Below are 15,442 nucleotides of genomic sequence, written 5' to 3' on the forward strand. Positions count from 1 at the left end.
CCGGTTTCCGGCGGGACTGAAAGGAAGTGTGCACACTATGTGAAGCCGGCCCACGCTTCAAGACAGGTAAGTAATTATGGGACAAGAGGGAAAGTGCACTAGGGGACACTATATGGGAGGGGGGAAGAACACTATTGGGATGAGGGGGAAGAACACTATTGGGATGAGGGGGAAGAACACTATTGGGATGAGGGGGAAGAACACTATTGGGATGAGGGGGAAGAACACTATTGGGATGAGGGGGAAGAACACTATTGGGATGAGGGGGAAGAACACTATTGGGATGAGGGGGAAGAACACTATTGGGATGAGGGGGAAGAACACTATTGGGATGAGGGGGAAGAACACTATTGGGATGAGGGGGAAGAACACTATTGGGATGAGGGGGAAGAACACTATTGGGATGAGGGGGAAGAACACTATAGGGATGAGGGGGAAGAACACTATAGGGATGAGGGGGAAGAACACTATAGGGATGAGGGGGGAGGAACACTATAGGGATGAGGGGGGAGGAACACTATTGGGATGAGGGGGTGGAGAATACTATGGGATTAGGGGGGAACACTATGGGAGGGGGTGGAGAATACTGGGGGGGGGGAGCGAATACTATGGGAGGGGGGGAAATTTCCTGGAATTTCCTTCTGAAAATGAGGTGCGTGTTATACGCCGATAAATACGGTACTCGGTTTACATCAAAATCGCACATCTTTTACTCAAAGCAGTCTCTGGGTCTGCTAACACTTCCTGTCTCTCTGGCTAATTCCGCAAAAAGAAGGAAAACTGTTACAAGATATTTCATTATAGTTAAGAAAAATTAATTTAAAAAGCAGAAGAAACTGTTTGTACTAAATAGGTTATATTCCATAAAATGGCGGATAGAAGCAAGATGGCTGACAGCGAGGCAATATGTGTCTACATGTTATCAGTAGTGACTGCCATAAGTGAGCATCCCACAGTTTTCTGTCTGTTTTAATGATTTACCGAAATCTGGAGTTTTGCTGTCTCCCAGAGTTTCATCTCCCTGCAGCTACTCTGATAATGTAGAAATCCCATTTACACTTTATCTCTGGAAAGCTGTCCAATCTATGTTGTCAAAGTGTGCTGGGTTAACCCTTCCATGCACTCAGAGCCCATCATTTTCACCAAAGATTTGATGGCTTTGGACAGATTTTACATTGCATTACCTGAGCAGCGGCAGAGTGTCCATCTTTTGGATGCTGCCTTGTGTTTTCTCAGACAACTTGACCACGACAGAAAACCAAGTAATGGCATCATAACTAGTATTGTGTCCTGTAGCGGTCATGGTGGAAAAAGTCTACATTTTTACTTGTGAAGACAACTAAATGGGTTAATTTCAGACATTAGGTGCTTTCTGTCTGGCTTCTTTTTAGTTTTGGCATTGTATTTATTTTAAAAAATACAACAGATTATTTAAATACACTTCAGTTTATACAGCACTAGCACAATTAAAGTTTGTCTCCCGTGTTGTAATTAGTGAAGTACCCACCTATATTGATATTGGGGTACTGTGAATTAGTGGTGAGCTTAACATAATATAGCCATATGGTGGAACTGAATCCCCGTATTTGTTTGCTGAGGTAGTCAAGTTTAAGTCGCTTTATGGAATTTAGGAATGTATGACAGGGCTGTTCCTTAATCTGTATCTATCTAGAAAACGGAGAGCCTCAAGGATTGTCATGCTTCAGAAATCTTCAAACAAACTATTCATTGTGCTTTTTACATTAAATTTTTTTTTTTTACTTTTTAATTGCTTTAATATTTTTACTTTATTGATTTTTTTTTTTGTGCCCATATATAAAACAAAAAGTAAGCCTTGTGGTCTTATTGACCATCATGTAGGTGTGAGTTCACTAAACGGTCATTGATTTTGTAAGCATTAAATAAAATTGACATGTATTTCGCCACCTGTGTGAATTACTTTGTAATGACAACATGTAAGTGAATCTCTCTAAGTGCATCTTAAAGTTTAATGTTGTTTATGGAGGTGGCCATCTTGAGTTTCTCTTGCAGGTAATAAAGCACTAGTGCTCATTCATGAATACTGAAGTAAAGGACAAATGATAGGAATTTCAAAAATGGACTATTGGATGGTTTCAGACATTCACAGTGTGTGTGGCTTTCACAAAAAAAGCTTAAGTCTGTCTCCACAGTACTATAATAAGCCATTAAAGGAATAAAAAGGTTACATTTTTTACTCATTACAAATTAATACACCACTAAGCTGTATTATATAATCTGTTTTTTTTTCAGTTTTAAAAATGAACTTTTCCTTTAACCCCTTAAGGACACATGACATGTGTGACATGTCATGAGTCCCTTTTATTCCAGAAGTTTGGTCCTTAAGGGGTTAATGTAATCTCAATTTTTGACCACCACACCTGACATACTTCACCTGAAACACTTGCCTTTTAAGTCTTGGGTTAACACGTACTGCATTTGTGAAATCTCATTAATAGTTCTGCCCACAATTAAATCCCTGCAGGTTTGTAGAACAGTCTGAACCTATTTGTTCCTTGTTGTTCTTATTTTAGATCAAAGGAAAGACCAACCGAAATTTATTTTTCATTTGGAAACCTCATGTAACGTTTTCTTGCTTTTCTAATAACTCACTGCTCATTTTAGGTTTTAGTTTCCATTCAAAAGCGATGCATTGTAAATCAGGGATATAATATGGAGTACTGTTCCAATGAGGTAACTCCTGCCTCTTCAGGTGCTGTGTACTCCTACAGTTGGTGAGCTCATCCAATCAACAGCCATAGCCCTCTTTCATTACGAATGTTCTTGCACAAAACGGAGTGGGTATTTTTCCAGATAGTTTCATATTCCCTCTTGAGTCAGTTTATTTCAAAGTTACACGGAAAGAAGAAAATTGTATGAAAGGAGGAAAAAACAACTTACATGAGACAGGCTAGAATATGACAGGCTGATGTCATCTGGAAAGCATTCACTGCCTTCACAGAGAATATTAGTTTGAGGTTTCTGCCTCATCATTAGACTTGGTACATTTGTACAGTCCCTCTCATAATCAGACATTACAGGGGTAATAAAACTGCATGAATGGATCATTTTCAGTTCTGTTTTGATGATGAAACTTTTATTTGTCTTCCTTTGGATAATTAGACTTTATTGAAGGTATAAGAATAGTGGTAGCCTTCTCAATAAGGGAATTAAATTGTTTGGATAATTTTAAATGTGATTTTTAAAATATGTACTTTAAAAACTTTTATAGGAAAAAAGCCATGCATCAATTCATTTGATTTAATCTAAAAGGGACACTTATACTCACCAGAACAACAACATTAAGCTGTAGTTGTTCTGGTGACTATAATCATTATATGCCGGCATTTTCATGCAAACACTGCCTTTTCAGAGAAAAGGCAGTATTTACATTGCCCCTAGGGACACCTCCAAGTGGCCACTGCTCAGATGGCCACTGGAGGTGCTTCCTGGCTCAGTGCTGCATAGTAGGCAGCAGTGCCATTCAGTGTCTTCACGCTCTGCATGGGGATGCAGAGTTTTCCTCAGAAATGCATTGATTCAATGCAGCTCTATGAGGAGGTGCTGATTGGCCAACATGACATTTGGCCCTGCTCCTTTGCTGATTTCAGCAAATTCAATGCTTGTCCCATGGGAAAGCATTGGCCTGGCTAAAAATCGGCAATTCTGATGTCACAAAGGGGGCGGAGCTAGCACAGGTGGACCCGCACGTCGCTGGAATTAAGGTGAGTTTTATTAACTTTTAAGGGGGCAAGGGGGGGGGGGGACAAACCACCTAAATGGTGGGTTAAACCCTATAGGGTCAGGAATACATGTTTGTGTTTCTGACCCTATATTACTTTAAATCAGGGCTGTCCAACCTGCGGCCCCCCAGATGTTGCTGAACTACAACTCCCATGATTCCATGGCCATCTGTGTCATTGAAAGAATCATGGGAGTTGTAGTTCAGCAACATCTGGGGGGCAGCAGGTTGGACACGCCTGCTTTAAATAAAAGTTGTTACACAACCAAGCACAATAACCACTGCATGCTATAATGGTTATGAAATTGTGCCTCAGTTATGTGTCAAACCACTTTTAACCCCTTAAGGACCAAACTTCTGGAATAAAAGGGAATCATGACATGTCACACATGTCATGTGTCTTTAAGGGGTTAAAGGTTTCACACCGATACGTGGGTGCCTATAGCCCAGCCTCTCTGTCTACATTACTATTTCTGAAGTTCGTTATATTCTCTGTAGCCAGAGTATAATGTAATGGTATATACTTTTGAAAAAGACACCATGGTGTGTGTGTTTTTATTTTTATTTTTTTTTAATTTATGACATCTGCTACCCTTATGTTGCTATTGTTAAATTATATACAAACACTTATTCAAATGTTTGTCTCATCATCACACAATAACAAATTAGCACGCACAAAAGTGACAAAGATGTTTTACATATTTCCTGAGTACATTGGTTCCAAATGTCTGTTAACCAAAGTGTGTAAGTAAGGCAGACCACATATGGATATTTTACAATCTGCTAGCTCAATGCTATGTTACACTTGTAGATTTTCTGTATAGTTTCTCTGTAACCATGCTATGTTGCACATTTGAACATATTGAAGTTTGCAACCATTCAAGCCACAATATTCATCAAGATTTATAATAGCCATTTGTGACCATGCTTGGTGTCTAAAATTCTTCTTGCTGCCTCTCCATTGCTTTCTCTCCTCCTGTCTATAATTTTCCATTGCTCTGCCCATATCTATTTGTTTCCTTTCATCTCGTCCAAATACATTTACCATCTTTATTGTTGGCAATGTCAAAATATTTCTTATTGCCCTCCCTGCCAACTTTTTCATCTCTCACCAATCTTACTTCTATTTTTAGCTTTTAAACTAGGCTCCCCCCCCCCCTTTTTTTTCTGCATTTGTTTATTCCGTCTGAGGCCTTCTGTACAGTCGTGTTAAATGCCACCCGATATTAACCTTTGTAGTTGCAGTTTGCCTACGTATCCTATATGGCAGGGTTACATCTACAGTTAATGTAAGGAGAAAGCAGCTTCTGCCTTCTCCACCAACAGAAAACACTTACTTACAGAGATCCCTTGCAAGCTCTGAAATTAAGGATCAGGGTTATATCACTGGGTGCATCACATGCCTCATGACTGACTATACCAGTGGGTAAGGGTTTAAGTGACAAATATAAACCAACACCATTCATACAAAATTCAAATAATGGCTAAGGGGGAGGTTTAACGCCTGGAGAAATTTGGCAAATGAGATTGTTGTCTACACACTCTTTATCTCTACCTGGTTTATCCAATCTTGTAGCACCAAAACGAAGACATTGGTTTCATGTAAGAGTGTGTAGATATCTATATCTAATGAGTTTTTCATGTTAAACTTGCCTTGCTCTTATGATCTATTTCAAGGCTGTTCTTAAAATGTACTGCACTGGGCTCTCTGTCTGTCAAATTTAAGCTTTGTTCTTATACCCTTTAATGAATGTTCCTGGGGATGTTAAATTAGTTGTCGATTTACGCACTATAATAATATAGGTATTTTGCTTACAGTTAAGGAGTCATGCCTGAGTTTTTCTTTTAGCACCAGCTAACGATTATCGTTTCCTGCTCATTAAGGTTTCAAGGCTTCCTGTGTCTTCCTATGTCTGGTTTAAGCAAATTAACAAATCGTATTGCTTGATTGCAACATCCATTTCCAAATAGCCCAAGTCTGCTTAGAAATTAAATTCAGGCAGTTACTAAAGAATTTAATCACTAGCAGATTTAGTGGCCACAATAGTAATCACCCTATTTTAATCAGAATATGCATGCACGTTTTCACATACTGCACCTTTTCCCCTTTCCCCTTAGTAATCTTCTCTGATTAACTGAAGTTATTGAAATGTATTCCCTATTGAGAAGCTATTTACTTGTTTCATACAAAATATAACTTTACACCGTAACACATTATAATAGTGTCTCTGAACCCTTGTATAAGGTCGTAGCTTATTCTAATTGTCACAGACATTCTGCTGGGATATGTAAAGCTCTGAATCGGAGGCTCATGTCAGATTAAATTTTCCAGTAGGAAAGATCACATAATTGTCTAACTTCCTGGGTGGTTTGGTAATTCCTCGCGTTGGCTTTTGGGACCCACGGCCTCCGATGAACTATCCTGAGTGGGTCAAAATTGGGTAACTGCAATTATTTCAAGCCTGGATGTGGGTGCATTGGTAGTCCTGCTTTGTAAAAGTATACAGTGTGCATTTTGCTAACCGATATTGTGATTACTGAAATCTATTCTGGTCACTTGTAGTTGTAGGTATGTTGACTCTATTTTAAATAAGACCACTGGAGAATGCCATAATTATATAAAATGTGGTAGGGGTGCAGATGTTTTAAATGCAGCATTCTGTGTTTTTTGCTAATCCTATGGTATGATGATGCTGCTGGTTCCTTCTTAATGGACCTTTGTGGAGGTATTTACTATGTTTTGGGGCCAATTGAATTCCCTGCTTTAATACTGGTGATTATTTCATTGCCATCTTTAGTATTCTTGGTCAGCACATCTGAACAGTAAAACCTCTCCATGTTTTCCTTTATTTTTTGGTATGCGCTCTATTTGTATGTGTGTGTGTGTGTGTGTGTATGTATATACCGTATGTCTATATAATTTATTTCAATTTTTTTTTAAATTGTGTTTTTATTCAGGCTTATTTAAGGGTTTCGTTGAGGGTATAATTCATTTGAATGTTATTTAGTTTTTACCACATTTAATGCATGCTACACTTCCAGATGACACACACAGACTGCTGTTCCCAAGAGCACACATCCTACAGCCTGAACCTTTCATCATAGACTAGGTGGTTTTTATGAATCACAGACATATTTGTAAAATGAGATACACTGAATACCACAATACCATATTTAATTCTACAGTGGATAGGGATACTTCCTGGACTATTTTGTTGCCAACAGGAGTCCATTAAAGATTCTCTTTTTCGTCTGCTACCTTTTTGTTACATGTTGAAATAAATGACCTCATAGGAGTAAATGAAGCCCTGGGGAATGGAGAACTTTCCCTCTATTTATCATTGGAAGACATGATGATTTCTTCCACCTCAAATATATTTCACGAATGGAAACAGTTACTCCTACTGTTATAAATGATTTCACAAAGTTATGATTCTGGCCATGATAATTTCCTTTAACGTTTTATACACATACCACATACACCTGCTTTTTGATCTTTAATATCTTTTGTAAAGAAAGAATCCATTTAAATGTTTTTTTTTTTAGTTTTTTTTTTATTTTATTTTTACATATTAGCAGATATACCCCACTAAACTTCTGCACTTTTTTTTGTTTGGGGGGGGGGGGGGGTGAAAAGGGGGGGAGAGAGGGGTACATGAGCCTTCCTCTTTTTCTCCAGCACAGCATGCGTGTGAAGCAATGAACTGTAGTATAGCTCATTGAGAAGGGGGCAACACAATGCACCTGCCACTTTTGTTTGCTTTTTAATAACGTTGTATTAGCTGTTAAACTTTTGGACTCCATACACATAAAATGGGGGAAGGGTGGAGGGGGAAGAAGAAATATCCAGGCACCCTTCAGGTTTCTTTTAAAAGGCAATCATTTTATTTGAAACAAGGAAGTGGAGACAAAGTTCCAGCCAAACTCTGAGCCTTTATCACGAAACCTCAGGTGTGCCTGGATATTGTTTTTTTTTTTATTTTTTTTTTATTTAAGGTCTTCGGGGGTGGCCCTCCCTTTATGTGAGTAAAATGCCACTTAAAAAGGGAGAATACTTCCTGCAGGGTGCTCCACAAAGGTGTGTTTCAGTCTGATGCTGAGACCTTTAGCAATAGCAAATGATAGCGATATCGATGGCTAGACTGAGCGCAAGGGATTTGTCTACATTCAGAAAAAACAGACTGAGTAAAACTGCTGTCTTCTAAATCAAGGGTTTAAAGGTTGGAGATAGAATTACTTGCCAAATATTAAAGTGATGATAAAACCTAAAAACCACCATTGTGTTATTCTCCAAGGTATCTCAATCTGGCCAAATTAAACAGTCGTTTGGAATGTATTTTTAGGCCCTTGACGCTATACAATAAATGACCTTGCCAAAAACAATCTACCGGTACTAGCATTCTGTAATAAGTTGACATCTGTTTCATGAGTTAATAATAAATTTCATTTTTATGTTAGATTCAGCTGAACTACTTTGGAAATTATATACCCAATGTTTGGACACCGGAAACTGGATGTGGAACTTGTAATTTAGACACTATTGATTTGTCTGCAGTAACGGTAAGTAAATGACTTGCAACAGTGTTTATGCTTCTGTATTCATTTGTGATGTGATTTTGGAATCGGGTTTAATTTTTTTGGTAAAGGATTTTTTTCTCCTCTCCTCTTTTTTAACATAAAAAATCTGACCATTATTAAAAAGGCATATTTTAAAGAGCTCTGAAACCACCAGAATGATTTTATCGAGTGTAATATGCTCTCAGGTGGCTACTGTAATGACCAACATTGGAAAATTGTGTTCTAGAGGGAAATGAATGGCCCCTGGGACCTATAAAGAAGAAAATGTGTTCTGTACTAAAATAGAATCTGTGATCTCAAAACTACAGGCACAGTGGCCCTGTTGAGTTTAGAAAATATGTGCCTGCATGTGTGTACTCAGATCCTGCCTCACCATTATTTTGATACTGTCAGGAGCAGTTCACATACAGTTTTTTCTTTGTAAAAGTCTGGTTCTAATATTACCTTCCCTACAGCAAGCTTTGACTGTAACCGCACCTCCTGCAGTGCAAATCTTAATAATGTTGGCCTTTGGAGCAGATTTAACTAGTAAGTCAGGTGGGTTTAAAACAACCTGTTTGCCCTGCCAGTCTTTACTGAAGATTTAGCTTTGCAAAAATTAAAGTGGTGATGTAATACCAATGGGAGTTAGGCTAGCGACGTCATTGTGCGCAGCTTTGGTATTTATGCCAACTCTGTTCTAGTAGCGTAAAAAGAACATTGTTTTACTTGCATCTTATCTATACATGCAGTGAGAATACATATTGTCACGTTATGCATGACTCTAAGCAGCTGTAGGGCTGCTGTTTTGTATAATTTTGGCTCACAGGTTTTTCAATTCCGGTCCTCTTATTTTGAAATACAGACTACACTGGTTAGAGATGATAGCCCCTGTAGGCTAAAATGCTTTCAGTGTTTAGGTTTGTAAAGAATTGAATGTACACCAGGAAACTTTGACTCATGAGCAGTTTTATTCAGTATCGTGCCTGGAAACCATAAGATAGCTGTGAACGTACTGGGTGACTTGATGTATTTGGATGCTGAAGACAGGTGTGTTACCCTTCCATCTAAGGGGATTCTATCTAGAAAATTCAGATGATTCTGGGGTAAGATTGCTTTTTTGGATAGTCTGAATTGCCTTTTCTGGTAATATGACTTGGTTAAGACAAACTACTCCAGATAATTTTGCATAGAGCTCACTAATGCAACATCATTTATAAAATAGTTCAAGATAATTTGAAGCAAACTGATTGAAATATTCAGAATAAATAGTTAAAAAAATAGAAATCTTCCCAACTTTCTTTCCTGCTTGAATTATGTTTTATATTCACATACAAACACCTTGAGATATAGCTCTATATGTTTGCTATGGTTCCTAAGGCCCAATAAAATGTGTTTATTTTAGAAAAAAATGAAACTTTTTAATTTACATTTTTTATTTTACTTGTGATTTCATAGTTTTTACTCCGTTTTTGTTATAGGCTAAGCCATGTCAATAGCTCTCCTTGTTTGCTTTGGCACAAGCAAAGTATTTAACAATATAAACACATCAATAAACTGTCCCTTCATTATAGGGAAGTCTAGCAGTTAAAATTTAAAATAAATGTGCTCACACATGCTGAAAAAAATTAAAATATTTTAGCATGTGTGAACACATTTCTTACTGTGTTACTTAACTATGTAAGTGAGTAGTTAGGTTTTCTGTTGATTTTATCTTTTTTTTTTTTTTTTTAGTTTTCTGTTGGCGTAAATGATTTGTATGTCATCTGTATTTGTATGCACTGTGACAGTTTTTTTTCCCCCTCATAATAAACATTCCTTGGCAGATACTTGTGTTATTGGGTTAGACCAATTTATCAGAAATTCGTGTTAAATCATGTTTTGTGAATTTTTGAGTCTAACTTGCTTGGGGGACTAAGGCACCCCTTTTTATAAATTGTCTTGGTTGTCGCATTCTGGTATTCCTTATGTTCTAATTAAGTGTTGGGATTTAAGGGGGATTTTAATACTATTCTCAATCTAGTGCAAACAAGTGGTGTAGTTTTTAAACCTCACACTGCCGAGCCAAGCCACGCCCACAATTGGAGTATGATGCGTTCGTGACCTATGGACCTCCTCAGCTCCCTAACTTTTAGATGATGTGCTTTTGGCTTCTACAGTGATGCGGGAACCACGGCTGTCTCCATTCACTGTCTGAGTATAAGCTGAATACGTTCAGCCAATGATAACATTTGTACATGATTGACGCTAGCCAGCTCAGAACTCTGTTGCAGGTGGAGTGGCACTTCCTGTAGCAAAGATTAAGCTTGTTATGCGCATTGTTTCACTGTGAAACCACTGCTCATGCATAGTCCAGCACCTTGATAATTTCAAATCACTGAAGTGGCCATGATGCTTGGAATAACGTGTGTGTGTGTGTGTGTATGTGTATATATGTATGTGCATGTATGTATATGTATGTATTTTATTTTTTTTAATACTGAATATTGCAAATACAGTTGTAAATTCGATACTTTAGGTAAAATACAACTAGGCCCTTTGAATACAACAGCAAGCATCTGATTTTTATATTTAGTAATGATTTGCTATAAATTTCAAATTTAATTGCCACCTGGAGTTTACTGGATAGTGTAATAGATTACCTATATGTTTTATTACTACACTTCAGTAATATTGAGGTGTAGTAAATTTACGTTCTGGGAGTTTTAAATAAAATATATAAAGTAGAACATCTTGGCATGTATGAAAAAGAACTCCAATCCATTCTGGCACATAAATATTTTTGGCACATTCGTAAAGGTCATAATTTTATGTTTAGGAAGTAATTATATGTTGTCTTCTTCGAATAATGTTTCCAGTCTGGTTTACGGTTGTAATTTGATGGTAAACAAAAGGAAAATCACATTTCCAAATACATGATTTTCTTTGGAAGATTGACAAACAGTGGCAAGCTCATTATTCCACAAGTCCTTGGAAAGAAGAATGCCGTGCATAAAATAAATCCAGAATAATGGGACATTAGAGAAGTCGTGGTTTTATATTTTATTTTTTTCCGTCTTTACGTAATCGGGTAAAAGTAGAGCACCATAAGAAAGTGTGTAGTCAACAGACATACAGTGACTCTTGTCAACATTATTTTAATAGAATAATCAAACATGAAATGCCTGAATACATTTGCAAGTCTGCATCTAGTGGACATCATGTCTTAGGTAGGCGCATACAGTGTTTTCTGGGGTGAAAAAGAATCTACGAGACAGCCACTAGAGGGCACTTCCGGGATACTAGCACAGGTTTTCTGTGCTAGAGCGTCACTGGACGTCCTCATGCTATGTGAGGACCTCCAGCGTCACTAAAATCCCCAAAGGCAATGCTGCGCATGCGCATTAGGTCTCCCCAGCCGGCAGCCGTGATCAGTCTCCCCCGCTGGCTGACCTGATGAAGGGGAGGAGCGGCGGAGGAAGAAGCAGCGACGAGGGACATCGTCGCTGCCTTTGGTAATTGACTAAAGGGGTTTTCACTAATTCAGCAACTGGGGGTGGGAGGGAGAGGGGACCTGCAGTGGCATTAAAACGGATTGTTTTCCTGGCACTGGAGAGTCCCTTTAAGTCTCTGGAAGAACAGAGATTGACAATGCCAGCAGGATATAAGCTTATATGCAGTCTGATGGGACTTACTAGAAAGTGAGCAATGGAGCATTAGGTCACACATTTTTTTTATCCTTAGGTCTCCATGTAGGTTTCCATCATAAATGTCATATTGGTCCATGAATGATGGGAAGTGCTTTGGGGAGCTGGGAGTATGGAGTACAGGGAATATATCAATCTGTCTGATGCCATGCTGGTAGATTTAAAGGAGTTGGGTGGGAACCTAATGCTTTCAATAGCGGTTTTAAAGAAGCCAGATGCCTTCCTGCAATGCCACTAATATTATTATTACTGGTATTTATATTGCACCAGCATATTCCGTCGCACTTTACAATATTGAGACACTAGAGACAGTCTTAGCACTAGAGTGTAAATATTGCAGTTTTGTGATGTAATTCCAGTAAAATACAAGTTTAGCAGGCTAAGATTGCCACAAGGCATATGTATGTATATGTGTTTGTAGTATCAGTTAGTTAATTACACGTAGCTAAGATACTGTTATCACTGTACTGACCAGGTGCAGGAATGTAAGAACTGGAATTACGCGTCCCTCTCCTTTGTATCAGATGAGCCACGTGGTTAGACCGGATGGATGAGTTTAGACTCTATTTATTAAATAGGTTAAGGGTATGTGTGGGTGTAGTTAATTGTGGGAGGAGCTACAGTGCTATATAAGGAATGTACTCTATGTATTCAGTACTCAGACTTTGCTGTATTTTGGTGACGCTAGTCCCTCTGAGTCCCGATCGGTGATCCAATAAAGAATCTCTTCCTTCCTGAAGAAACCTGTGTCCATCTCTCTGTGCTTGGCTTCCGTCAGTTTCTCCGGTATCATTTGGTGCATTGGCCGGGAAGCTCATCGTTCAACGGTAGCTGAGAGGCAGAGGCGTGAGACGGTCTATCTTTGCCCACGTTCTCTACGGCTGCACCCCTGAACTTCTGCGTGGACCTCCCTTCGTCTCGGCGCCACTGGTCTGTTGTCCAGGAGATCATCGGCCTCTACGTGAGAAGTGCTGGGGTGTCCCCGTCGATGAGTGTGAACTCAGGTTCAGGAACGAGGAGGTAAGATAACTGCTGTTTTAGACGGCAGGACCCGCTAGGGGTATACCGATTGTGCGGTAGGCCCAAAGGGGTTTTTGAATCTGTATCTGCCCCCTCTGTCGGAGGGAAGGAGCGAAGGCGCACCGCTCGATCGAACGCTCTTTAGTCAGACCGTTTGATTTGGTTAGTCAGGCGGGGTCCTGGTGTAAGATAGCCCTAGCCGGACACCGGTGTCTTGTCTAGACTAGCGTTCTAGGGTGTATATTACGTTCGCTAGGTCGGAGGGACCGGGAGACTAAGCGGCGCCTGTGTAAATTCGGTTCGCTAGTTCTCATCCTATCTGGGCTAAGTGGGAAGGCGTGTAAATTTGGAACCCACTAGACTTTTGATAGTGCGACTAAGAGGCGCCTGTGTAAATTCGGTTCTCTAGCTCGCTATATATGTGGTGATTGGGCAGTGTGGCTAACCAAAACGGGTGTATATAGTTTTAGGTAGTCCATTCAAGGTACTGGCCAATAGTTTAGTTGGGAATTGTAAATGTGTTAACGATTGTTTTAGTAAAGTGTATATCTTGTTAGATAGCGCGAGCTCAGCCGTCTAGCGAGAGTGTTAATAGTGTGTTGCTGTATTATAGTGCACGGTACCATAACCCTGTATATTTACTGACATTATATAATAAGTACTAATCATTGTTGTCCATTGCATGTTTAACACCATAACCACTAATAATTGTATTGTGACCTTAACTTGTGCTTTGACCTATGCTAACCGTACTGTAACCGCTATTTGTAAAAGACGATGTTACTGGGGTGTGTTATAGACGGGTAATTCGTATATAGAGAATTATAGCGTGGGTGACTGTATAGTTACGCCAAAGGGCATAATATTGATTATATAGTGACTGGTGTAACAGCTGTGTGTGTACGGGAATTCCCTGAGTGTTTATTGTTATTGTGTACGTTTCACTTGGTAACCGTACCACGTGGTGCTGTTGCCAGAGGAAACGGGTGTGACTGTTGAATAGTACGCGTGTATAGTAATCGTTGTCGACGACGTTCCATTGTTAAGTATGGGTGCGTCGCAGTCAACGATTCCGGATCCCTTAGGATGTATGGTTAAGAATTTTAAAAAGGGATTCAAAGTTTGTGATTTTGGGGTAAAGATGTCTCCTGTACGTTTGGTCACTTTGTGCACTAGGGAGTGGCCTACTTTGGTTGCGGCATGGCCGCCACGTGGCAGTTTGGATCCAACTCTGGTACAGCGCTTACACGTGGCTGTATCAGGTAGGCCTGAACTTTACGGCCAGTTTCCTTATATTGATTGTTGGAGACAGGCCGTAAATGACTCGCCAAAATGGCTCCAGACATGCCACGAGGAGCAGTGTCGCCTCATGGTAGCTAGGACTTGCTCGTCCACTAGGACTGGTGTTAGGCCCATTTTGGACACGCCCCCTGAGTCCGAGATCCCTTTGCCGCCCCCTTACTTTCCGTTAAGAAGAAGTGACGCAAACGCAGGAAGTCCTGCACCCCTCCCCTCATTACCCTCATCCACTTCCGCTTCCTCCTCCAGTACAGGATCCACCCCCCCTCGTACTAAATCTCCCCTTCCGGAACCAGAATCCACCCCCATTAGAAACGAATATCCTGATTTGGCGCCACTTCAGACTTCCGGTCAAGCTTCATCTAGCTCGGCTCGAAGTGTTTTATTTACGACCTTTTCCCAAAACCGACCTCCCACATCCCCATACCCTATCTCTCCCCGACCGGAACCCATGACTGACGCCTCTCTACGTAGCCCCATCCAAACCCGACAGTTGACTGGTGCCCAACAATTAAAGCACTATCAGATGCCTCTTCGTCTGAATCCCGGGTCAGCTTATATCGATGCCGCAGGTCAAATGGCACACGCTGACCCAGTCTTCGTATATGTCCCATTTACCACAACCGATCTTTTAAACTGGAAGACCCATAATTCCTCGTATACTGAGAAACCACAAGCTATGACTGATCTGTTCACCTCAATAGTACAGACGCATAATCCGACATGGGCTGATTGCCAGCAGTTACTAATGACTTTATTTAACAATGAGGAAAGGACAAGAATAAATCAAGCAGCCATTAAAGCATTAGAGGATAGAGCCCGTGCTTTAAACCAAGCCAATCCAGCAGCATGGGCCGCGACACACTATCCCAACACCGATCCCGATTGGAACGTAAATGGTGCTGATATGGTTCAACTCAGAGCCTATAGAGACGCTATAATTGCTGGCATGAAAGCCGGAGGAAAGAAAGCCATTAACATGTCGAAGACAGTTGAGGTGATCCAGAAAAGCGATGAAGCGCCCAGTGTCTTTTATGACCGATTATTGGAGGCATACCGCTTGTATACCCCCTTTAATCCGGAAGACGCAGACAATTCCCGAATGGTTAACTCCGCCTTT

The 15,442-nt window shown here is 40.0% G+C and overlaps 1 protein-coding gene across 2 annotated transcripts in view; it reads left to right on the forward strand.

The window, feature by feature from the left end:
* The window catches only part of PLOD2 (procollagen-lysine,2-oxoglutarate 5-dioxygenase 2), a 117,110-nt gene that overhangs the window by 58,090 nt on the left and 43,578 nt on the right, over positions 1 to 15,442 (forward strand). For both annotated transcript variants that reach the window (XM_063442489.1, XM_063442490.1), the window contains exon 8: positions 8,219 to 8,320. In XM_063442489.1, coding sequence (XP_063298559.1) covers positions 8,219 to 8,320 — 102 coding nt within the window. The remainder of the gene's footprint in view (positions 1 to 8,218; positions 8,321 to 15,442) is intronic.

This window comes from Pelobates fuscus, chromosome 2, assembly GCF_036172605.1.
Source record: "Pelobates fuscus isolate aPelFus1 chromosome 2, aPelFus1.pri, whole genome shotgun sequence".
In the NCBI taxonomy this organism is placed as follows: Eukaryota; Metazoa; Chordata; class Amphibia; order Anura; family Pelobatidae; genus Pelobates; species Pelobates fuscus.